The following is a 25,379-nucleotide window of genomic DNA, read 5'->3' as shown; positions in this document are numbered from 1 at the left end:
AATAGACCACACAACATGATGACTGCGTTCCAAGGGCCAGTGCTCTTAGAGGGACTGCCAGAAGCGCTGTGGATTTTTCTAACCAGCCAATTCAGTGATGTAATTCTGCTTCTGCCATGTTCTGTTGGTTCAGGTAATCCTAGGTCTTCACGCAGATCCATGGAGGGCAGACCACTTGGTTGGGAGGGGGGGTAGGGGAGCGGGTGTTGACATGTTTAAAATCCTCAGCATAAAGATTTTTTTTTTGTGGTCCAGGAGGTGGCGCAGTGATAAAGCTTTGGACTCTCAAGCATGAGGTCCCGAGTTCGATCCCCAGCAGCACATGTGCCAGAGTGATGTCTGGTTCTTTCTCTCTCCTCCTATCTTTCTTATAAATAAATAAAATCTTTAAAAAGAAAAGTTTCTTTTAAGGAAATGACTAGCTTTTTATTTATTCATTAAATAAAGTTTTGTAATTTTTGTGAAGAACCTTTAAGGAAAATCTGCATGACCACAGATTTAAAAAGATTTCTTAGATGACACAAAAGCTACACAGTATGTGATAAAATGATAAATTTGATGACATAAAAAAATTTAAATAGCTGTATTGAGATATACCATACTATTCACTGTAAAGTACAGTTCGGTGCAAAGTGTTTTTAATGACCTCATAAGGTTATGTTACTATCACTATAAGCTAGTTTTCGAAGATTTTCTTTCTATTTATTTATTTTTATTACCACCAGGGTATCACTCAGGTTTGGTGTCTGCACAATGAATCCACCGCTCCTGGTGGCATCCTCCCTTTTTTCCTTCCTTTCTTTCTTCCCTTCTGATAGGAAAGAGCAAAAGTAAGAGTAAAGAGGGAGATAAAGAGGAGGAGGACGAGAGAGAGAGAGAGAGAGAGAGAGAGATCGACCGACCGACCTTCAGACTGGCTTCACTGCTTATGAAGTTTCCCACAGGTGGGGACCAGAGGCTCAAACCCAGGTCCTTGAGCATGGTAACGTGTGCTCAACTGGGTACGCCACCGCCTAGTCCCTATATTTAATTTTTTGAGGAACTGCCTGTTTCCAACAGTAGTGTATGGGAGTTCCAATTTCCTCACTCATAAGAGGTTTGGACAAAGGAAAACACATATAGAGTGAAAAGAGGTTTTAATTTGTATTCTGCACACAACTCTACCTCACTGGCAAAGTCATTTAACTGCCCATCCCTCAACTTACTGTCATCCCTTCTAGTTCTTTAATTCCTGGATCATTTCCTGAGGGGTGGAAGCGTCTCTAGAATCGTTCCGGTAAATCTGAGTGAAGAAAGGAAGGTAATAGATTGTGAAATTAGGTTAAGATTAGGTTAGATGGTGGAAAATCCTTTTCACTCCCGAAGTTTTCCCATTCTATTTTGTGATGATCTAGTTAACAGTATGGTGAGCTAATATATAGTCCTTCCCCTTCTCTCAAAAGCAGTGTGAACAGGATCAAGGTGCTGGCATTTATCATGGATCTTTAGTTATGTAGCGCTGCCATTTTCGTTCATAAAATAATCTGGTAGCTACAGCATTACGGAGCTCTTCAATGTAACAGTATTTATGTTTTAAGTAATTTATTTTAAGTGTAATTTATATACAGTAAACTTAATCTTTTTTAGGTATACAGAACTCTTGAGTTTTGAGAATTGCATACAGTTCTGTAACTTGTCACCACAATCCCCCACAAATTTGCCAGTGCTCCTTTGTAGTAAACTCCCACCCATCCTCTGGTCAGCTCTTTATCCCTGTATTTTGTCAGTTTTTGTTTTTGTTTTTGTTTTTTTGAAAATGCCATATAAGTGGAGTTGCAGAGAAGCCAGGGAGATAGCTCAGTGGTTGAGCACAAAGCTCGCATCCCAGAGGTCCCAGTTTTGACGCCTGGTACCACATATGCCAGAGCTCAGCTATGCCGTCCGTGGGCAGCCTCTTTCTCCCTCCCTCTCTCATTATTTCATTTTAAATAGAGTCACAAAGCCAATAACCTTTTGTGTCCGTCTTCTTCCATGATAGATTTTAAACTCATTGATGCTGCTGCATGTGTCGGGAGCTCCCATCTCTTGCTGAATCCGATTCCACTCTGTGGATGTGCCACAGTTTATCCATTCACTAGTTGAAGAACCTGTGCTTCCAGTTTTGATGATTATGAATACAACTTGCAGAGACAGTTTTTAAAAAATTTTAAAAATATTTTGATATTGGGAATTGGGCGGTAGCGCAGTGGGTTAAGCACAGGTGGCGCAAAGCACAAGACTGGCATAAGGATCCTGGTTCGAGCCCCTGGCTCCCCACCCCCAGGGGGGGTCGCTTCACAGGCGGTGAAGCAGGTCTGCAGGTGTCTGTCTCTCCCCCTCTCTGTCTTCCCCTCCTCTCTCCATTTCTCTCTCTCCTACCTGATAATGACAACATCAATAACAACAGCAATAATAACTACAGCAATAAAACAAGGGCAACAAAAGGGAATAAATAAATATAAAAAATATTTTGATATTACAGAATTACACGTCGACAGGGGTTTGAATCCACACTATTCCCACCATCAGAGTTCCGAATCTTCACTCTCCCCACTGCAATCCACCACTGTTTCCCTAAGGTTTTAGACATGGGCCAACCATCTTCTCTACAACTATCTGTCCACATTTATACATAGTTGCCCCTTCTTTTTCTGATTCACTCCTCTCTTTCTCTCTAAGCCACTCATGGCATCATAACTACCTCCATATGTCCCTCTCCTTTTCCTTCTCTCTCTGGGTGCTGATGGAGCTGGAGTGCAGAGTCCTCTTATCTCCATCCTATCACTTCTCCCCCACTGGGAGTATGGATCAAAGTTATTTGTGGGGAGCAGAAGGTAGGAGTCAGAGACAATTTTTTTTTACAGGTGTTTCTGTATGCAGTGCCAGGCAACTGAACCTAGGACCTCATGCATGCAAGAAAAGTGCTCTGCTGATGAACTGCCTCCTCTCCACAATTTTTACTTAATTGTTTATCTATTCATTTGGATAGAGACAGAAATCAAGGGGAAAGGGAGACATAGACAGACAGACAGACCTGCAGCACTGCTTCACCACTCATAAAGCTTCCCTCCTGCAGGTGGGGACCAGGGCCTTGAACACTAGGCCCTTCCACATGGTAATATGTGATATGTGCACTCAACCAGATGTGCCACCACCTGACCCCTTTTTATTTTATTTTATGAAAGAGTGACATAGAGACAAAAAGGAGAGAGAGAGAGAGAGAGAACGAGAGAGAACTCAAAGGACCACTCCACTGTCCATGGAGCTCCATTTATTTATTTATCTATTTATTTCTTTTTCTTTTTCTTTTTTTACTCGGAGGTATCGAGGAGCTCCATTTATTTTGTCTTTGTTGCTCTTTGCTGTAGAAGTGCTTCACATTTGTAAGATACTTGCTGTGCCACTGGGCCACCTCTCAGCCCTGCAGGCAGGCTTGGAGTGAACTCAAGCTTTCGTTTCACTTGGGTAAAATACCTAGCTGTGGGGTTTGCTGAGTCAAATGGAAGTCACATATTAAACTTCATAAGAACTTGTGACTGTTCCGTTTGGTGTTCTCACCAGTAATTTCTTGAGAGGCCTAGTTGCTCTGCATCCTCACCAGCAGGTGGTGTGGGCAGTTTTTAAAAGATTTTGTTTAACCATTTGAGCAGCTGGGAAGGTGGCACAATGGTAGAGTGCTGGGTTTGCCTGTGTCAGTTCCACTCTAGGACTTGCATAGGACAGAATAATCCACGGATCCTCCCATCTCTTTGTAAAAAAATCTTTTTAAAAAACTTTTTTTATATTTCTTTTTATTATCTTTTTATTTTTATTTATTGGATAGAAACAGCCAGAAATTGAGAAGGAAGGGGGGGATAGAGAGGGAAAGAGACAGAGAGACACCTGCAGACCTGCCTCACCACTCACAAAGCTTTCCCTTTGCAGGTGGGGACCAGGGGTTCGAACCCAGGTTCGTGCACATTGTAACATGTGCACTCAACCAGGTGGGCCACCACCCGGCCCTTTTAAAAACTTTTAAGCCTTAGTTTAATTTGCATTTCTCTAATGACTAATGTTAACATTTTTCCCCCATGTACTCATTTCCATCTGTAGATTCTTCTTTTGATGAAGTGTTTATTAAAATCTTTTGCTCATTTTTACTGGCTTATTTTCTTTCTAATGAAGTTTTCTTTTATTATTGGTGTGTATGTGTGTGTGTGTGTGTTTCTCCATGTCCCCAAGGCCTCACACATGGGATTTCACCAATCCTGGGCTTCTTTCTTTCTTTCTTTCTTTTCTTTTCTTTCTTTCTTTCTTTCTTTCTTTCTTTTTTTTTTTTTTGTTTTGGTAATAGTTTAATGCAAACCGTCTTCAAATGCTTTCTTCTATATCTCTTTATTTATTTAAGAAAGGAGACATTAATAAAATCATAGGATGGGGGGTTACAATTCCACACAATTCCCACCACCCAATCTCCATATCCCATCCCCTCCCCAATAGCTTTCCCATTCTCTATCCCTCTGGGAGCATGGACCCAGGGTCTTTGTGGGTTGCAGAAGGTAGAAGGTCTGGCTTCTGTAACTGCTTCCCTGCTGAACATGGACGTTGACAGGTCGATCCATACTCCCAGTCTGCCTCTCTCTTTCCCTAGTAGGGTGGGTCTCTGAGGAAGCGGAGCTCCAGGACACATTGGTGGGGTCTTCAGTCCAGGGAAGCCTGACTGGCATCCTGATGGCATCTGCAACCTGGTGGCTGAAAAGAGAGTTAACATACAAAGCCAAACAAATTGTTGAAGAGTCTTTTTTTTTAAATAAAGGAAGCAACTACAGAAAGTTTTTATTTGTTCAAAAGTAACCAGTACCATAGATGGAAAACAAACAAAATCCTTCCGATACTATTTTAAAACACTAAACTTAATAAAATAAACAAAACACCCCCACAAAACCAAGACACACACACACATATATTCTCTCTCTTTCTACACACAGACAGACAGACACACACACACACACACACACACAACTATTGAGCATACAACTATTGAGCTTCATCTTCTGGACAAGAATGCCAAGTTAGTCTTCATAAAAAGCGATTACAATTTGAGGGCACTTCATTTTTGCCTCTTTTTTTTAATGGTTTTACAAGTCTTTCATTCTTATTTATGTTTTTTAACATTTTTATTTATTTATAAAATGGAAATATTGACAAGACCATACAATAAGAAGGATACATTTCCACACAGTTCCCACCACCAGAACTCCATATCCCATCCCCTCCCTTGAAAGCTTTCCCATTCTTTATCCCTCTGGGAGTATGGACCCAGAATCATTATGCGGTGCAGAAGGTGGAAGGTCTGGCTTCTGTAATTGCTTCCCCACTGAACATGGGTGGTGGCAGGTGGATCCATACTCCCAGTCTGTTTCTCTCTTTCCCTAGTGGGGCAGGGATCTGGGGAGGCAGGGCTCCAGGACACATTGGTGGGGCCGTCTGCCCAGGGAAGTCAGATTGGCATCATGGTAACATTTGCAAATTGGTGGCTGAAAAGCATTAAACTATAAAGCAGAACAAATTGTTAATCATGAACCTAAAGGCAAGAATATTGCAAATGAAGATTTGGGGTCTCCATTTTGGAAAAAAATTGGTAGGTCTATTTTAGGTATATTCTAAGGGGCCCATGACTTTCCTAGTTTTTGCCTGAGTCTGACAGCTAACATGCAGGTGGACTCAAGGTATTGTCTGGGGAGATGCTATCAGAGTTGGAAAACATATTTGCCTCTTTTGCCAACACCATATCTGCCTGATCTTAACCTTTTCATTTCATGAGAAACATGAATTCTCCACTGTTTTCGCTAGTACCTTTTATTCTTTCAGGGGAGAATGGACAACATACTCTATGCTACACCTGAGGAAGATGGGTCGATACTGGGGCAGCATGGAATGTTCCTACTCATGACCACAGAATGGGAGCTCAGATCTACAGGGATGCAGAGGTCACATAGGCTCCTAAGCTAATTATGGGCCCCAGGTCACATCAAATTGATAGGGTTTACAGTCAACAATATTTATACCCCTTTCCCATATTAGGGAGCTACTCTCTTTCCTGATCCAGCTTTCTGGTCCTTCTCCCAGCCATGACATCATCTCCCCAAACAATAACTTGGATCCACCTGCATATCAGATTTCAGGCTCAGACAAAAAGCAAAATAAAACAAAAAAAACCACTAGTATAGCTATAGGCCCTTTGAAATATTACTAAAATATGCCTATTAGCTATCTATAAAATGGAGGAACCACCAACACTTCATCTACACTTTTAACAGCCTTTAGGTCCATGATTGGTCAACAATTTGTTTGGTTTTGTATGTTAACTCTCTTTTCAGCCACCAGGTTCCCAGATGCTAGCAGGATGGGACCAAACTTCCCTGGACAGACAACCCCACCAATGTGCCTTGGAGCTCCGCTTCCCCAGAGCCCTTCCCCACTAGGGAAAGAGAAAGACAGGCTGGGAGTATGGATCAACCTGTCAATGCCCATGTTCAGCGGGGAAGCAATTACAGAAGCCAGACCTTCTACCTTCTGCATCCTACAATGACCTTGGGTCCATACTCCCAGAGGGTTAAAGAATAGGAAAGCTATCAGAGGAGGGGATGGGATACAGAGTTCTGGTGGCAGGAATTGTGTGAAGTTATACCCTCTTATCCTATGGTTTAGTCAATGTTTCCTTTTTATAAATTAAAAATTAAATTAAAAAACAAAATAGATAGAGAGTGATAGTACAAATCAATAATAAAAAAGCAACCCAAATTAAAAAGTAAGCAAAAAAAATCAGAATACATTTCCAGATGACCACAAATGAATGAAAACTGCTCCATATTATTTATTACTAGGGCAAAGCATAGCAGAACTACAACTATATCACCATAGGCCTACATAAAAAAGATAGCATGTAAAAATATATCCTATTTGCAAGGACCTGGGTTCAAGCCCGTGTTCCCTACCTGCAGAGGGGGAGCTTCACAAATGGTAGCACTTTCACTTATCTTTCCCTCTCCCTCCCTACTTTCCCCTTCCTTCTCAATGTCTGTCTTTATTCATTAAATAAATAAAAGTGGAAACACTTTGTGATCTTACAGCATGGACATGTGTGCACTCTGCCAGGTGCCCCACCACCCAGCCCCACCTTACTTAATCTTGTTTTCCTGAGGGTGTGGCCTGAGGAACTTCGGCTCTAAAGAGTCTCTTCAATAAGCAAATGCGAAGGTTAACAGAATTGGACAATTACAACACTTCTCCATTCCATTCCCAAAGAAGAGACTTCTGATGTTGATCATGAACAAAATTGTATCTTTAGGGAGATTAACTTAGGTCACTGTTCTAGTTGACCTGTTTGTACTTAAGAAGTTAAGAAAATTGGGAGTCGGGCGGTAGCGCAGCAGTTTAAGTGCATATTACGCAATGCGCAAGGACCGGCATGAGGATCACGGTTCGAGCCCCGGCTCCCCATCTGCATGGGAGTCCCTTCACAGGTGGTGAAGCAGCTCTGCAGGTGTCTTTCTCTCCCCCCTCTGTCTTTCCCTCCTCTCTCCATTTCTCTCTGTTCTAACAATGACGCCATCAATAACAACAATAATAACTACAACAACAATGAAAAACAAGGGCAACAAAAGGGAAAATAAATAAATAAAAAAAAAATTTTTTTTTTAAGTCAAGAAAAATTTACACAGGAGGTGGCACTCCTTTCAATACCAGCCCTGGCATTCTCTCTGTCCCCTGATTATATTCTCTTTTCATTCATCTTGCCATAAAAGGAAAGTGAGAAGAAGCGCACATGGTGCAAAGTGCAAGGACCTGCTCAAGGATCTGGGTTTGAGTCCCTGGCTCCCCACCTGCAGAGGGGTTGCTTCACAAGCAGTGAAGCAGATCTGCTGGTGTCTATCTTTCTCTCCCCTCTCCCTCTGTCTTCCCCTCCTCTCTCCATTTTTCTCCGTCCTATCCAACAACAATAACAACAAGGGCAACAAAATGGAAAAAATAGCCTCCAGGAGCAGTGGATTTGTAGTGCAGGCACCGAGCTCCAGTGACAACCCTGGAGGCAAAAAAAAAGGAAACTGAAGCTGAAGCCACCATCCTCTTGGAAGATCCTGTGGAAGGGGGTGAACATGTGGTCATGAGCAGGTTAAAAGGACCATGACCTAGTCTACATTTTAAAGTGGGGAAAAGGGAGTTGGGTGGTAGTGCAGTGGGTTTAAGCACACATGGCGCAAAGCACAAGGACCAGCATAAGGATCCTGGTTTCGAGGGCCCCCCCACACCCCACTCCCACCTGCAGGGGGGGGGGTCACCTCACAAGCGATGAAGCAGGTCTGCAGGTGTCTGTCTGTCTTCCCCTCCTCTCTAGATTTTTCTCTGTCCTATTTAAGAACATGGGCAACAAAATGGGGGAAAAATGGCCTTCAGGAGCAGTGGATTCACAGTGCAGGCACCGAATGAGCCCCAGCAACAACCCTGGAGGCAAAAAAAAAAAGTAGGAAAAAAGAACATGTGTTTCTTTTTTATTTTCTTTAATTTAGTCTCTTTCATTTTTATTTGATAGGACAGAGAGAAATTGAGGGGGGAGGGTTATATAGAGAGGGAGAAAGATAAAGTCACCTGTGGTACCGCTTCGTCACTCATGAAGCTCTCCCCGCAGGGCCGGACTGGCGACTTGAACCTGGACTCTTGTTCAGAGGCAACATGTGTGTTCCATGGGGTACACCACCATCCAGCCCCTCTTTTATTCTTGGCACCATCTCCCATGGTGGGAGTGAAAAAGAGCCAAAGTACTGTGAATAGGTATAGGGAAAAGGAGCCTGTTTCTACCAAAGGCCTTTAAACTCAACGGGCAAGATAAATCCTTAAGCCTTCGTTTATTTCAAGAAACTCCTTAAAATAGGTAAAGTTCTGTGTGTATTTTCCTGGGGGATCGATTTGGGGTTCATTTCTGGTCAAACTGTCTTTGCCTAAGACATGGATAGCAAATCCAAACACTTGAAGCAAATTTGTCTGAGGATTAAGTAGAGAGGTTTGGATAAGGTTTATTTTATTTTTAGATTTTATTTCTTTTTTTAATATTTATTTATTCCCTTTTGTTGCCCTTGTTGTTTTATTGTTGTAATTTCTATTGATGTCATTGCTGTTGCACAGGACAGAGAGAAATGGAGAGAGGAGGGCAAGACAGAGAGGGAGAGAGAAAGAGAGACACCTGCAGACCTGATTCACCGCCTGTGAAGCGACTCCCCTGCAGGTGGGGAGCTGGGGCTTGAACCAGGATCCTTACGCCGGTCCTTGCACTTCGCGCCACATGCAATTAATAGATTTTATTTCTTTATTCATGAGAAAGGTAGGAGGAGAGACAGAAAGAACCAGACATCACTCTGGTACATGTGCTGCCGGGGATTGAACCCAGGACCTCATGCTTGAGAGTCCAATGCTTTATCCACTACGCTACCTCCCAGGCCACTTTTTTTTTAATTGGGTGCTAGGAATTGGTAAGTAGTCCACTTGGGTAGTGCGTTAATTTGCCACATACTCAACCCATATTGGAGCCTAGCCCCCCATCACATTGATTGAAGGAAGCTTTGATATTGTCCTCTCTTGCTCTCGCTCCTTTCCTTCCTCTGCTTCTCTGCCTCTACCTGAAAAATAAAAAGTCACCCCGATGGTGGTGGACCACATGAAATACACACGTTACCATGCATAAGGACCAGGGGGGACAGCTCACGAGTGGTGAAGCAGGTTCTCTTCCCTTCTCTATGCTCCCTATCTTCCCTTCCCCTTTCTCAAATTCTCTCTGTCCTATCCAGTTTAAAAAAGAAGAAGAAGAAGAAAAAAAAAAAGGAAAAAAAAATGCCTTCGGGTTTGGATTCATAGTGCTGGCACAGTCTCAGCAGTAACCCTGCTGGGAAAAAAAAATTCCTGGAGAAGTGAAAAAAAAATAGAAAGGAGAAAATGGGGGTGGGTGGGTGGGGTTCTGGAGCTCACAGAGTAGGGAGCATGACTTGCCCTGTGTATGGTCTCCCATTTGATGATATTTTATTAGAGCAGCTCGAGCAAAGACTGGTAACCATAACAAAACAACAAAAGATGAGCCGAAACATAGTTCAGGAAAGGGGAGGTTTGACGATCATAGTACTCGAGGTGCTGGTTTCAGGTGAGACCTCATTCCCAGCTCACAGACTGCTGCCTCCTCACTATAGCCTCAGATGACCTTCCCTGCACGCTCTGATGTCTCTTTGTATAAGAACACTAATCCTATCAGATCAAGCCCCACCCCTATGGTTTAAATTTAACCCTAATTATAGATTCACCCCTTTATACCCTAAAACAGAATATTCCTATTTCATATGAATTGGCAGATTATTTGGGAGGGGGTTATTATTCTTGAGAACACTCAAAAATTTTTCCATATAAATTAGTGGTAATAGTGTTCACAGATCCCAAAATTAGCCTACCAAACCATACTAAGAAGGAACATTCTACTTTTGGCTACAGAGGGAAAGCTGTGCTTCTTCAGAGGTCTCGTCTGCAAATACAGCCATGGGAGTGAAGGGTTCCCCATGAATTTGGGGAGGGAAAAGGACACAGACTTTCAGTCAGTAACAACTGCCAATGCTGATGAGCTCAATGTAATTCACTATCCTAAGTGTTTTTTTTTTTTTGTTGTTGTTGTTGTTGTTTTTCTGGACACTTTAGTTCCTTACTTCATGGAAAGATATTAATGTTGTAGCTTAACACTTCCACTAAATTATTCGGACTACCAGTATGGCCTCCAAAGGAGGAACTTGGGATTTCTGTTGTATTTTCTCAATTGTTCCTGAAAATTCTTTGGAACAGAAAGCCATCATAAAGAACCTGAAGCTTACTGTCATAATTTGGCAGAAGTTACAAGTACTCAAAGTGCCTCAATGACAAACACAGAAAGGTGATTTTCCCCCATTTCTTTGTATCTTTTTTTTCTCTATTTCTTTCTTTATGATATTTTATTAGTAATTTAATAGTGACTTGCAAGATTATAAAAGATAATAGGGGTATAATTCCACACCACTCCCACCACCAAACTTCTGTGCCCCCAGACCCCTCCAGCTGTAAGAGCCATAGTTCTTAATACTTTCCAGTCACCAGGTTCCAGATGCTACCATGACACCAACCTGACTTCCCTGGGCAGACGACCTCACCAATGTGTCCTGGAACCTCACCTCTCCAGAGCCCTGCCCCACTAGGAAAAGATAGAAAAAGGCTGGGAGTATGGATAAACCTATCAACACCCATGTCCAGCGGAGAAGCAACTACAGAAGCCAGACCTCCCACCTTCTGCATCCCATAATGATCCTGGGTCCATATTCCAGAAGCACAAAGAATAGGAAAGCTTTCAATGGAGGAGATAGGATACAGAACTCTGGTGGTGTGAATTGTATGGAATCAAAGCACTCTTATCCCACAATCTTATGGATCATTATTAAATCACTAAAAAGAAAAAGAGGGAGTCGGGCGGTGGCGCAGTGGGTTAAGCGCACGTGGCGCAAAGCGCAGGGACCGGCTTAAGGATCCCGGTTCGAGCCCCCGGCTCCCCACCTGCAGGGGAGTCGCTTCACAGGCGGTGAAGCAGGTCTGCAGGTGTCTATCTTTCTCTCCCCTCTCTCTCTGTCTTCCCCTCCTCTCTCCATTTCTCTCTGTCCTATCCAACAACAAAGCAACGTCAACGATGGCAATAATAACCGCAACGAGGCTGCAACAACTAGGGCAACAAAAAGGGGGGAAAATGGCCTCCAGGAGCGGTGGATTCATGGTGCAGGCACCGAGCCCAGCAATAACCCTGGAGGGAAAAAAAAAGAAAAAAGAAAAAAAGGGGGGGGGAAGGCCTCTAGTAAAACTCCAACACAAAAAATAGGAAAGGAATAGAATGGAAAGAGTAAAAAAGTTGAAGTGATTGAGCCTGGAGAATTTGTGGTGGAAAATGTACTGGACTGACATGTAGTGAATGGGAAGGTGGAGTATTTCTTGAAGTGGAAAGGATTTACAGATGCTGTTAGTACTGGAGACCCTGAAGAAAACTTACTGAAGCTTTTTTTTTTTTTTAATTCTCAAAAATGCTGGTAACGAAAAAGATGGTACTACAAGAAAATCTTTATCTGACAGTGCCACTGATAATAGCAAATCAAAGAAAAGAGATGCTGCTGAGAAACCAAGAGGATTGGCCAAAGTTTTTTTTTTCTCATTCTATGTGGGTTTTTATTTTATTTTTTATTTATAAAAAGGAAACAATGACAAAACCAAAGGATAAGAGGTACAACTTGGCACATTTCCCACCACCAGACTTCTATATCCCATCCCCTCCCCTGATAGCTTTCCTATTCTTGAACCCAGGTCCTTGCATATAGGATATATTTTTACATGCTATCTTTTTTATGTAGGCCTACGGTGATGTAGTTCTGCTATGCTTTGCCCTAGTAATAAATAATATGGAGCAGTTTTCATTCATTTGTGGTCATCTGGAAATGTATTCTGATTTTTTTTTGCTTACTTTTTAATTTGGGTTGCTTTTTTATTATTGATTTGTACTATCACTCTCTATCTATTTTGTTTTTTAATTTAATTTTTAATTTATAAAAAGGAAACATTGACTAAACCATAGGATAAGAGGGTATAACTTCACACAATTCCTGCCACCAGAACTCTGTATCCCATCCCCTCCTCTGATAGCTTTCCTATTCTTTAACCCTCTGGGAGTATGGACCCAAGGTCATTGTAGGATGCAGAAGGTAGAAGGTCTGGCTTCTGTAATTGCTTCCCCGCTGAACATGGGCATTGACAGGTTGATCCATACTCCCAGCCTGTCTTTCTCTTTCCCTAGTGGGGAAGGGCTCTGGGGAAGTGGAGCTCCAAGGCACATTGGTGGGGTTGTCTGTCCAGGGAAGTTTGGTCCCATCCTGCTAGCATCTGGGAACCTGGTGGCTGAAAAGAGAGTTAACATACAAAACCAAACAAATTGTTGACCAATCATGGACCTAAAGGCTGTTAAAAGTGTAGATGAAGTGTTGGTGGTTCCTCCATTTTATAGATAGCTAATAGGCATATTTTAGTAATATTTCAAAGGGCCTATAGCTATACTAGTGGGTTTTTTTGTTTTGTTTTGTTTTTTGTCTGAGCCTGAAATCTGATATGCAGGTGGATCCAAGTTATTGTTTGGGGAGATGATGTCATGGCTGGGAGAAGGACCAGAAAGCTGGGTCAGGGAAGAGAGTAGCTCCCAAATATGGGAAAAGGGTATAAATATTGTTGACTGTAAACCCCAACGATTTAATGTGATCTGGGGCCTATATTTAGCTTAGGAGGCTATGTGACCTCTGCATCCCTGTAGATCTGAGCTCATATTATGTGGTCATAACTAGGAACATTCCAAGCTGCCTCAACATCAGGACCCGTCTTCCTCAGGTGTAGCATAGAGTATATTGTTCAGCCTCCCTTCAGAGGATGGAACATTCTCTACCATTGTTGATCCATGTTGAGGGCAAGGTCCTATGGGGCCCCACAAAAAAGGGTCTGTTGTGTTGTTCCTGATAGGAATGACCGATAACAATAGAGAGAGGGATTTATTTGAGGTCTAGGCCTATCATGTCAGTTTGGGAATCTCTGGACTCCCCGAATAGGGCCCCAGCTTCTCTATATATTTTGAATATCAACTCTTTGTCAGACAGTTGATACACAAATATATCCCTTCATTTTCTATGTTATCTTTTTTGTTTTTGTTTTTGTAGTAGTTTCATTCAGTTTATAAAAGCGTTGAAATCTGATGAAGTCCCCATTTGTTTCTCTTTGCTTTTGAATCCCTTATCAGTAGAGTTGGATCTCCAAATACATCTCAGATCCTGGAGTGTAATGGGTATGCTTTTTTTTTCCTTTTTCTATATTAATTTTTAATTTTTTATCTTTATTTATTTATTGGATAGAGACAGCTAGAAATTGAGAGGGTAGGGAGTCGGGCGGTAGCACAGTGGGATAAGTGCAGGTGGCACAAAGCACAAGGACTGGTGTAAGGATCCCGGTTTGAGCCCCCGGCTCCCTACCTGCGGAGGAGTCACTTCACAGGCAGTGAAGCAGGTCTGCAGGTGTCTTTCTCTCCCCCTCTCTGTCTTCCCCTCCTCTCTCCATTTCTCTCTGTCCTATCCAATAACAACAACAATAATAACCACTACAACAGTGAAAAACAAGGGCAACAAAAGGGAAAATAAATAATAATAATAAAAATTTTAAAAAGAAATTGAGAGGGTAGAGGGAGAGAGACCGACACCTGCAGTACTGCTTCACCACTTGTAAAGCTTTCCCCCTGCAGGTGGGGACCAGGGGGCTTGAACCCAGATCCTTGCACATTGTAACATGTGCACTCAACCATATGCGCCACCACCTGGCCCCTCAGTTATGTTTTTCTATGTCTTTTTGTTTGTTTTGGCATTAGTCTTTAACCCAATTTGAGTTAGTTTCGAGTATGGTACTAAGGAATCTAGTTTTATTTTTTGCATGTGATTGTTGATTTTTTTCCCAATACCACTCACTGAAAAGTCTGTCTTTTCCTTATTGTATGGTTTTGGCCCCTTTGTCATAAATTAGATTGTCTACATACGTGTTCAGTTCCATTGGTCTGTGCACCTGTTGTTGTTCCAGTATCGTACTGTTTTAATTATGACTGCCCATGGCATAGTCTTAAATCAAGGCACATTATACCTTCATCTTTCTTTTCTCTAAGAAACTCTGGCTATTCGTGGTGTTGTTCGGTACATACAACTTTTAGAATTGTTTGTTCTGTAGGAATTGCATTGACTATATAAATCACTTTAAGTAAAATGGCTACTTTTTAAGTGTTTATTTTTCCAGTTCATGAACACATGATATCGTCACTGAAAGATGTTCTACAACGAAACCATTCACACAGTCTGGAGTAAATCCAACATGGTTGTGGTGTCTTTTTATAGGATCATTTTAATTTATTACTTTTTTATTGTCACTGTTGTTCTATAAGCACAAATAAGATGTACCCAAAAGTTTCATTGTTTGTTACGTCTCTGTGATTATGTCAATACTGGGCTGGCTAGTAGTATGAGTCTGGACTTTGCATCATTTTCTGTTGTCTTTAGGACTTTGAATAAAACTAGGGTGAGCAAAATTAGAATTTGCTCCTAAAACTATCAGAAGCATAGCGTTTTCATTGTGGAAGCATTTGCTTCTATTTCTTTATTTGTAATAGATTCTTGTCTAAGCTTTTTAACTTCTTGAGTCATTTGTGATGGGATTTTTAAAAGTTTTTAATATTTATTTATTTATTCATTTTCCCTTTTTGTTGCCCTTGTTGTTTTATTGTTGTAGTTATTATTGTTGTTGTGGTTGTTGGATAGGACAGAGAGAAAAGAAGAGAGGAGGGGAAGACAGAGAGCAGGAGAGAAAGTTAGACAGCTGCAGACCTGCTTCTCCGCCTGTAAAGTGACTCCCCTGCAGGTGGGGAGTCGGGGGCTTGAACCGAGATTCTTACGCTGGTCCTTGCGCTTAGCACCATGTGTGCTTAACCTCTGCACTACCGCCCGAATCCCATGTGATGGACTTTTAAAAGAAATTTATTTCATAGACAGTATCCCTTAAAAAAATCATTAGAGGGAGTCGAGCGGTAGTGCAGCGGGTTAACTGCACGTGGCGCAAAGTGCAATGACCGGCCTAAGGATCTGTGTTCAAGCCCCCAGCTCCCCACCTGCAGGGGAGTCACTTCACTGGTGGTGAAGCAGGTCTGTAGGTGTCTTTCTCTCCCTCCTCAGTCTTCCCCTCCTCTCTCCATTTCTCTCTGTCCTATCTAATGACGACATTAATAACAACAACAATAATAACTACAACAACAAGGGCAACAAAAGGGAAAATAAATATAATTTTTTTTAAATCATTGGTATATAGTAATCATTCTCTTTTGAAACCTGTGGTTTATTTTTAATTATTTTCCATTTTCATTCATAATGTTTGTGTTTTTACCTTTTATATCTGTAAAGCTGTTGTAATTTTCTTTTCCGCAGTTCTGGGGAATAAGCCAGGATTTTACACATATGTGATACCACTGAGTGGTCTAGCCAGCCCAATTTTTTATTCCTGATAGAAAGGGAAAGAGGACAAAAAGAAGCAGACAGAATGAGAGGAGAGACACAACAGAGTGAGAAAAGAAACAACTAGAGAACCTCTTCTCCACCCATAGAGTTCTCTAAATGCTTCCATGGTGTGATGCTAGGGCTCGAACCCAGGACCTCACTACAAAAAGGTCTGTGCTGTACAAAGTGAGCTATCTTTCAGCCCCAGTATGTCTAATGAAGACTTTTAAGATAGGCATTTAATTCATAAATCTAGAGTTTTTATTGTATCTCAGAGATAACAAAATCTAAATTTAAGGTTAGAGATCTTATAGTCCAGGAGGTGGCGCTATGTATAAAGTGTTGGACTCATAAGGGTTCAGAGTTCCATCCTCAGGTCTTAAGTGCCTCTGCCTCTCCTATGAATAGATAAATCTCTGTGCCAGATAAGTATCTCACTGTTCTCTTTCTCTTTTTTTTAAGGTTTTTTTTTTAGTTATATTTTTATTTATATATTATTGGATAGAGAAAGAAATTGAGAGGGCGGGAGGAGATAGAGATGGACACCTGCAGCCCTGCTTCACCACTCATGAAGCTTTCCCCCTACTGGTGGAGACCAGGGGCTTGAACCTGGATCCTTGTGCACTGTAATGTGTGTGCGCTTAACCAGGTGTGCCACCTCCTGCCCCTCCTCCTTTCTCTTTCTCTTCTTTTTCTGTCTATAAAAAAAAAATAAACCTCTTAAAATTCTTATAAGAAAAATATAGATTCATCTCAAAATACCATTTTGTTGCATTCCACATGTGGTGTCTTAACACTTAAACTAAGTACATGCATTTTTTTTTAACTAGGAGTTTGTTTTTATCCCATGAGTTATTTAGCAGCATATTAAAAAAAAAAAAAAAAACTCCGGGAGTCGGGCAGTAGCGCAGCAGGTTAAGCACATGTGGTGCAAAGCTCAAGGACGGGCCTGAGGATCCCGGTTCAAGCCCCCGGCTCCCCACCTGCAGGGGAGTCGTTTCACAGGCGGTGAAGCAGGTCTGCAGGTGTCTATCTTTCTCTCCCCCTCTCTGTCTTCCCCTCCTCTCTCCATTTCTCTCTGTCCTATCCAACAACAACAACATCAATAACAACAACAATAAGTACAACAACAATAAAAACAAGGGCAACAAAAAAGGAAATCAATAAATATTTTAAAGAAATCTCCACACAGGCAAGCATTTCATAGCATATCTTTTCTTATTAACTTCTGATTTAATTGCATTCCGGTTCCACTTGGGACCAAAGGCCTGAGTCTCAGCAGGTAGTGGAGGAAGCAGTATTATCTCAAGATTTGGGAGGGAAAGAAGCAAAAGCAGAGGTTCCTTCTCTGTTTCATCCTCCCACATTCCACCGCAGGGGTTTCTCATACTTTCCACTTTTTCTTGGTGTTTTCCTTATTTGGTCCTTTTGAGGTTGATCTTGGCCAACAGGGAGCCAGCAACTATGCTAATTCAGTATTTGATAAAGACCAAACTGAAATAGTGTGCCTCTATGTATGTGAGACATTGAATTGCTTCTACACCTCTGTAAAATCCTAGACAGAGTTACTTCAATAAAGTAACGCACTACCCAAATGGACTACTTACCAATTCCTAGCACCCAATTAAAAAAAAAAACAAAGTGGTCCGGGAGGTAGCGTAGTGGATAAAGCATTGGACTCTCAAGCATGAGGTCCTGGGTTCAATCCCCAGCCGCACATGTACCAGAGTGATGTCTAGTTCTTTCTCTCTCTCCTCCTACCTTTCTCATGAATAAAGAAATAAAATCTACTAAGTGCACGTGGCGCAAAGCGCAAGGACCTGCGTAAGGATCCCGGTTCGAGCTCCAGCTCCCCACCTGCAGGGGAGTCGCTTCACAGGCGGTGAATCAGGTCTGCAGGTGTCTCTCTTTCTCTCCCCTCTCTGTCTTCCCCTCCTCTCTCCATTCCTCTCTGTCCTGTCCAACAACACAACGACGACAACAATAATAGTAACACCAACACCGATAAGCAACAAAAGGGAAAAATGGCCGCCAGGAGCAGTGGATTCAAAGTGCAGGCACTGAGCCCCAGCAATAGCCCTGGAGGCAAAAAAACAAACACTCTTCCCACATTATACCTGGGTTGTACCTTATATTTGTGTGTGTGTGTGTGTGTGTGTGTGTGTGACTACCAGCATTTAATGACATAACCCAGATCAGTGTTTTTTAACTTTTTATTTATTGAATAGAGATAGAGAAATTGAGAGGGAAGGGGGGATAGGGGGATAGAGAGGGAAAGAGGCAGAAAGACACCTGCAACACTTGCAAAGCTTTCCTCCTGCAGATGGGGACCAGGGGCTTAAACCCAGTGTGTGTTTGTTCTTTTAATAGAAAATATTAGGGAATTTTAATGAAAAATAAGGGCGAGTATTATTTTATGAACCTTTCATTGGCATTGTGTGCATATACAAACACTCATAAGGGTGTGTGCTGGCTTATGCAGCAGAATTTATTTATTATTATTACTTAATATTTATTTTCCCTTTTTGTTACCCTTGTTATTTTAGTTATTGTTGTTGGATAGGACAGAAAGAAATGGAGAGAGAAGGGGAAGGAAGACAGAGGGGGGGAGAAAGATAGACAGCTGCAGACCTGCTTCACCACCTGTGAAGCGCATTTTTTTTTTTTACCCGAACACTGCTCAGCTCTGGCTTATGGTGGTGCGAGGGATTGAACCTGAGACTTTAGAGCCTCAGGCATGGGAGTCTCTTTGCATAACCAATATGCTATCTACCCCCACCCCAGAAGAATTTATTAATCTGGAATGCCATAATAAAAGCTGAAAGACTAGTGGATCAAAAAACTTTAGGAATCATTTTTTAGCCTCTACCACCTACAGCCATTGGATTATCAAATCTGTTGAGTCTGTTTACTCTATATTTCTCAAATTCCTCCCATCTTCCTTTCCAACTAACCATTGCACTAGTCTCAGCTCTTTGTGGATGACTGCAAGCTATAGTCTTCTCACAGTAATCTTCCCAAAATGTAAATTTAATTGATCTAAATTTTTCTGTGTGGCACCTTTTTTTTTTTTGTCTGCACTACAGCCCGACTCCCAATACAATAGTTTTTACATGCATAACATTTCCCGGTTTTATACACAGCAGTACAACCCCCACTACCAATTTGTTTTTAAACTGTCTGTTTGCATTGGTGTTTGCCTGTTGTATGGGGGGAAAGTTAGTCATCACAATTTACTTTAGTGCTTAAAACAGTGTCTGCCTCAGATTCAGACATTTTAAGGTACCATTTTCAAGTTCATATTGCTCAGAGGTGACAAAAGTGAGGCTATGAAACAAGTGCTTTGTCTTATATATCTTTTTTAATGTTATATTTATTTATCGGATAGAGACAGAGAGAAACTGAGATGGAATGGGGAGATAGAGTGGGGAGACAGACAGATAAATAGATGCCTGATGCAGCACTGTTCCACCACTCATGAAGATTCCCCCTTGCAGATGGGGACTGGGGGTTTGAACCCAGGTCCTTGCACATGGTAATTGTGCACTTAACCAGGTGTGCCATCACTTGGCCCTTTATTTATTTATTTATTTTCTTTTTTCTTCTTTATTTAATTTAATTTTATTTATTTAAGAAAGGAGACATTAACAAAACCGTAGGATAGGAGGGGTACAACTCCACACAGTTCCCACCACCCGGTCTCCATAGCCCATCCCCTCCCCTGATAGCTTTCCCATTCTCTATCCCTCTGGGAGCATGGACCCAGGGTTGTTGTGGGTTTTTCTCCTTTTTAAAAAATATTTATTTATTTATTCCCTTTTGTTTCCCTTGTTTTTATTATTGTAGTTATTATTGTAGTTGTTATTGATGTCATTGTTGTTGGATAGGACAGAGAGAAATGGAGAGAGGAGGGGAAGACAGAGAAGGGGAGAGAAAGATAGACACCTACAGAACTGCTTCACTGCCTGTGAAGCGACTCCCCTGCCGGTGAGGAGCCTGGGGCTCGAACCCGGATCCTTACGCCGGTCCTTGCGCTTCGTGCCACTAGCACTTAACCCGCTGCGCTACCGCCCGACTCCTTATTTATTTATTTACTTAGAGAGGAAAGAGAACCAGAGTGTCATTCTGAAACATGCAGCATAAGGGATTAAACTTGGGACTTCATGCCTGAGAGTCCAAGGCCTTGTCTACTTCACATCTCCCAGGTGGCCAAGTGCCTCTTTATTATCTAACTCTTCAGGCCAGTATACCTTTCCAGTGATGCTGTCAGACTGCATAAGTGCAACATTGAGTGTGTAATACTGAAAAAATTTTTTCATTTACACTAGCTTGCTAAAGATTAAGAGGATTAAATTATCTTTTGCAAACATTTTTTTTCCTTTTCCAAATCACCTTATTGGGGAAATAATGATTTACTACACAGTTGTCACATGAGTACAAGTTCTTATCTCCCCATGTAGGAACCACTCCCACCACCAATTTAAGTTGTTCTCCACCTTTGTACTAGGTCCCCAGTACCCTCTCAAGCTTCACCTACCTACTACCCCTTTTAGAGGTCTTGACTCTTGCTGCCAAGCTAGCTTGAGTTTAATCTGTGTGATCAAATTTTTACTACATCTGCAGGAGCCCGTTTCCGATAGATGAATAGATTTTGCATGAGCTTTATATATTCAAAAAGAGTGAACACAGTCTAAGTAGATTCAAAAGTAACTTGCAGAAAGCAAAATGGCCTTTTAGTGACTGTATTTTTTGAAAGGCCAGTGAAACTTTAACAACAATGTGTCAAATTCCAGGCATAGTATTTTTTAAATTTATTTTAAAATTATTTTGTCACCAGACTTCAAGGCTCCATGCTGACTTTTTCAGATAGGAAAAAGAGAAAGAGAGAGAGAGAGAGAAAGGAAGGGAAGGAGGAAGAGAGAGGTGGGAGGGAGGGAAGAGGGCACGACGGAAGGAGGGAGAGAGAGAGAGAGAGAGAAAGAGAGTCAGTCCACAGTACCAAAACTTGCTGGAACATGGCAAATCAGGCTCCTAGGTGAGCTGCCTTACTGGTCCTTCTAGGCTGAGTATTTAAAAGATTATTTAAGCTTTGGAATATCTAGGGATGGGACTTAATGACATTTGATTTGAGACATTTGATGGTAGAAATAGCTCAGTAAATAAATCAAATTTGTAGATGCAAGTTAGCACAGATCATGATTCTAGTACATGCTACAGAAATCAATCAACATTTAGAAATGCACACACACACACACACACACACACACACACACACGCGCGCGCGCGCGCGCGCGCACGCGCGCGCGCAGCCGCCTTTATTTTCAGTTGGAGGGAAAAGTCATCCTGTTATTTCCCCACAGTATCACAAAGTGAGATTAGGAGTATATTATTTTTGCACAAAGACTCACGCCTGAGTCTCAGTAGGCATTTAGCAAACATCTGTTTTTATGAATTTGTATGAAGATAATGGCTGATGCTAATGTTACTCAAGGTCTGTGTTTTGTCCCTGCAGGTTGATCCAAAAGACTACATGTTCAGTGGACTGAAAGATGAAACAGTAGGTCGCTTACCTGGGAAAGTGGCAGGACAGCAGTTCCTCATCCAAGACTGTGAAAACTGTAACATCTATATTTTTGATCACTCTGCTACAATTACAATTGATGACTGTACTAACTGTGTCATTTTTCTGGGACCTGTGAAAGGCAGTGTGTTTTTCCGGAATTGCAGAGACTGCAAGTGTACATTAGCCTGCCAACAGTTTCGTGTGCGGGACTGTAGAAAAATGGAAGTCTTTTTGTGTTGTGCCACTCAACCCATTATCGAGTCTTCCACTAATATCAAATTTGCCTGTTTTCAGTGGTACTACCCTGAGTTAGCTTTCCAGTTCAAAGATGCAGGGTTAAGTATCTTCAATAATACCTGGAGTAACATTCATGACTTTACACCCGTGTCAGGAGAACTCAACTGGAGCCTTCTTCCAGAAGATTCTGTGGTTCAAGATCACATTCCTCTGCCCACTACTGACGAGCTCAAAGCGGTCCGCATTTCCACGGAAGCCAGTAGAAGTATTGTTCCAGTATCCCGGGGTCAGAGACAGAAGAACAGTGATGAATCATGCTTAGCAGTACTGTTTGCTGGTGATTATACTATAGCCAATGCCAGGAAACTAATTGATGAGGTAAGGAGAAAAAAGAGAAACATACATACATAGGTAAAAAAAAAAAACAAAAACCTCACTTTCTGGAGAACTATTTTTTTTAATGGACTATTATAAATACAGGGAATCGGGAGTCGGGCAGTAGTGCAGCGGGTTAAGCTCACGTGGCACAAAGCGCAAGGACCGGCATAAGGATTTTCGTTTGAGCCCCCAACTTCCCACCTGCAGGAGAGTCGGTTCACAGGCAGTAAAGGAGGTCTGCAGGTGTCTATCTTTCTCTCCCCCTCTCTGTCTTCCCCTCCTCTCTCCATTTCTCTCTGTCCTATCATGAAATAAAATAAAATAAAATAAAATAAGATAAAATACAGGGAATCAGGAGCCAGGTGGTGGCGCAGTGGGTTAAGCACACATGACGCGCAAGAACCTGCATAAGGATCCTGATTTGATCCCCTGGCTCCCCAACTGCGGGGGGGGGGGGAGATTTGCTTCACAGGTGGTGAAGCAGGTCTACAGGTATCTATCTTTCTCTCCCCTCTCAGTCTTCACTCTCCTCTCTCAATTTCTCTCTGTCCTATCCAACAACAATAGCAGTAACAACAACAATAACAACGACGATAAACAACAAGGGCAACAAAAGGGGAAAAGAAATAAGAATATATATATGGAATCTTGGGCCACCTTGGCACACCTGATTTACTGCACATATTAAAATGCTTCAGGGACTCAGGTCTGAGCCCCCAGTTCCCACCTGCAGGGGAAAATCTTCACAAGTGGTGAATCAGTGCTCCAGGTATCTCTCTCTCTCCCTCTCTTTCTCCCCCTTCCCTCTAGATTTGTGGCTGTCTCCAGTAAATAAAGATAAAAGGAAAATACAAGCAATCTTTTAGTTGTTGTCTTCTGCTCCTTACAGATTTACCTGTAAACTTGTTTCTTGGGCCTCAATATTTCCCAAAGACACTTTTAAAAATATGTATTTATTCAGGGAGTCGGACGGTAGCACAGCGGGTTAAGTGCACATGGCGCTAAGCGCAAGGACGGGCATAAGGATCCCAGTTAGAGCCCCTGGCTCCCCACCTGCAGGGGAGTGGCTTCACAGGCAGTGAAGCAGGTGTGTAGGTGTCTAATTTTCTCTCCCCCTCTCTGTCTTCCCCTCCTCTCTCCATTTCTCTCTGTCCTATTCAACAATGAGGACATCAAAAACTACAAAAAGGGCAAGAAAAGAGAATAAATAAATATTTAAAAAAGAATATATATATATATATATATATATATTCAATTCCCTAAACATTTATTAAGTACTTAGTTTTCATGTGTGGCACCAGGGAATGAACTCCGGAGCTCATGCGTGCATGCAAGTTATAGCTCAGCAAATCCCTGGGCCTAATTGTCTCATTTTTTATTTAGAGAAAGGAGAGAGACACCACAGCACCACTCCCCAGTCCATAGAGATCCTGGGGGGGGCATCCATGATGCTCCCCTGTGGTGTTGGGACTTGAACCCAGGGCCTCATATATGTAAAACAAAATGTTCTTCTGCCTATCTCCTGGCCCCTCCTAAGCACATATTATGTGTAAGTGAATGTGTTAGCCTATTTCATTGAGTACAAGGGGTACATTCGTTTTTCATGATTTATTTACCTGAAATGTATCTTACAATTGATCGAACTAATGAAATATATGTAGTATGTCCAGAGGGTGGGTATACATGGACAAAATTGTCAACTCTCAAAGAACTTTCATTCTTTTTTTTTCTAAACAATTCTTTTATTTTTTATGTATTTTTCATAGAGACAGAGAGAAATTGAGAAGAAAGGAGAGATGGAGAGGGAAAGAGAGAGACCTGCAGCACTGCTTCACCACTGGTGAACCCTGAGTCTGTGCACATAGTTAATATGTGCGCTCAACCAAATGTACCACCACCCAGCCCGTAGAACTCCCATTCTTTATAATACGTAATTTCCATGGAAGTGCACAAAAATAGAACTACAGAGTAAAGTACAACTTTTTATAGTTATTTAGTGGGGAAAATTAATTGGGAGTTTTTATTCACTGGAGGGGAAAAAGTCATAAGAGTAGAACATTAGACCCACCCACAGTCATTACTGTGAGAGCAACCTCCACATTTTTCTTTTTCCTTCTTCCAGTAAGATGAGGTTGGTATGAAAGAGTGAGGTGAGAGCTGCCATGGCAGAGGTCATGAGTTCCTGAGAGGTGTCTTTTTTTTTTTTTAATAGACATTGTCTTTTATTTATTCCCTTTTGTTGCCTTGTTGTTTTATTGTTGTAGTTATTATTGTTGTCGTCGTTTGTTGTTAAAATTTTCAGAGGCTCTGGCCGGGCTTGCTTCACGGCGGGTAACAGAGACGCGGAGACAACGGCTGGGCAGGGCAGCTGTATTTCTTTATTCAGGAACAACGATTCACAAACTAAGACAAACTAATCACCAAACAGAACTCTGCTGTCTCTTTGCGGCGGCGCAAGCACTCTCTCTTACTCTGGAACTCAGGAACCCTCTCCCTTACTCTCGAACTCAGAAACTCTCGCACTCTCGCACTCTCGAACTCCGGAACTCAGGAACTCTGTCACTGGGGAACTCAGGAACCCTCTCCCAGGGTCCCTTGGGGCGGGGCCAAACAGGCCCGCGAAATTAACAGGACTCATCCAATTCTCTTGGCGGGGGAGGGCTAGAACAAGCCAATGTAAAGCATACGACAATTCCCCCTTTTCTTTTTAACTAAATGACTATAGTATCAAGGGTGTGGGGTGAACAGAAACATATATAACCAAAACCAGCATGTTGCCAAGGGAAGGCCTGAGGGGGCCATATCTGAAAAAAAAAACATTTCTTGCCTCTGGGGGGCTACTTGCCTCGACGGGCATTTGCATGGGGGCGGAGAACGGCCTAGGGTCCCACAGGCAGCTGGCTGCAACTTACTTACTATGAAACAAAACTTGTTATTAGCATATCTACTGCACGATCTAACATTTCTAATAGAGAAGGAATTTGAGACTTTTACATATCAACAACGTCTTTTAACCTTTTGTTACACCCATTCAAGATGGAGACACACCC

General features: G+C 42.0%; 1 protein-coding gene across 1 annotated transcript in view; it reads left to right on the top strand.

Annotated features, from left to right (window-relative positions):
• RP2 (RP2 activator of ARL3 GTPase) overlaps positions 1 to 25,379 on the top strand; it is a 56,376-nt gene that overhangs the window by 7,142 nt on the left and 23,855 nt on the right. The window contains exon 2 of the mRNA XM_007529630.3: positions 21,664 to 22,329. Within this exon, the coding sequence (XP_007529692.1) occupies positions 21,664 to 22,329 (666 nt within the window). The remainder of the gene's footprint in view (positions 1 to 21,663; positions 22,330 to 25,379) is intronic.

Source organism: Erinaceus europaeus, chromosome X, assembly GCF_950295315.1.
Source record: "Erinaceus europaeus chromosome X, mEriEur2.1, whole genome shotgun sequence".
Classification (NCBI taxonomy): domain Eukaryota; kingdom Metazoa; phylum Chordata; class Mammalia; order Eulipotyphla; family Erinaceidae; genus Erinaceus; species Erinaceus europaeus.
The sequence above is the reverse complement of the archived record's forward strand: the minus strand, read 5'-3'. Positions and strand labels throughout refer to the sequence as shown.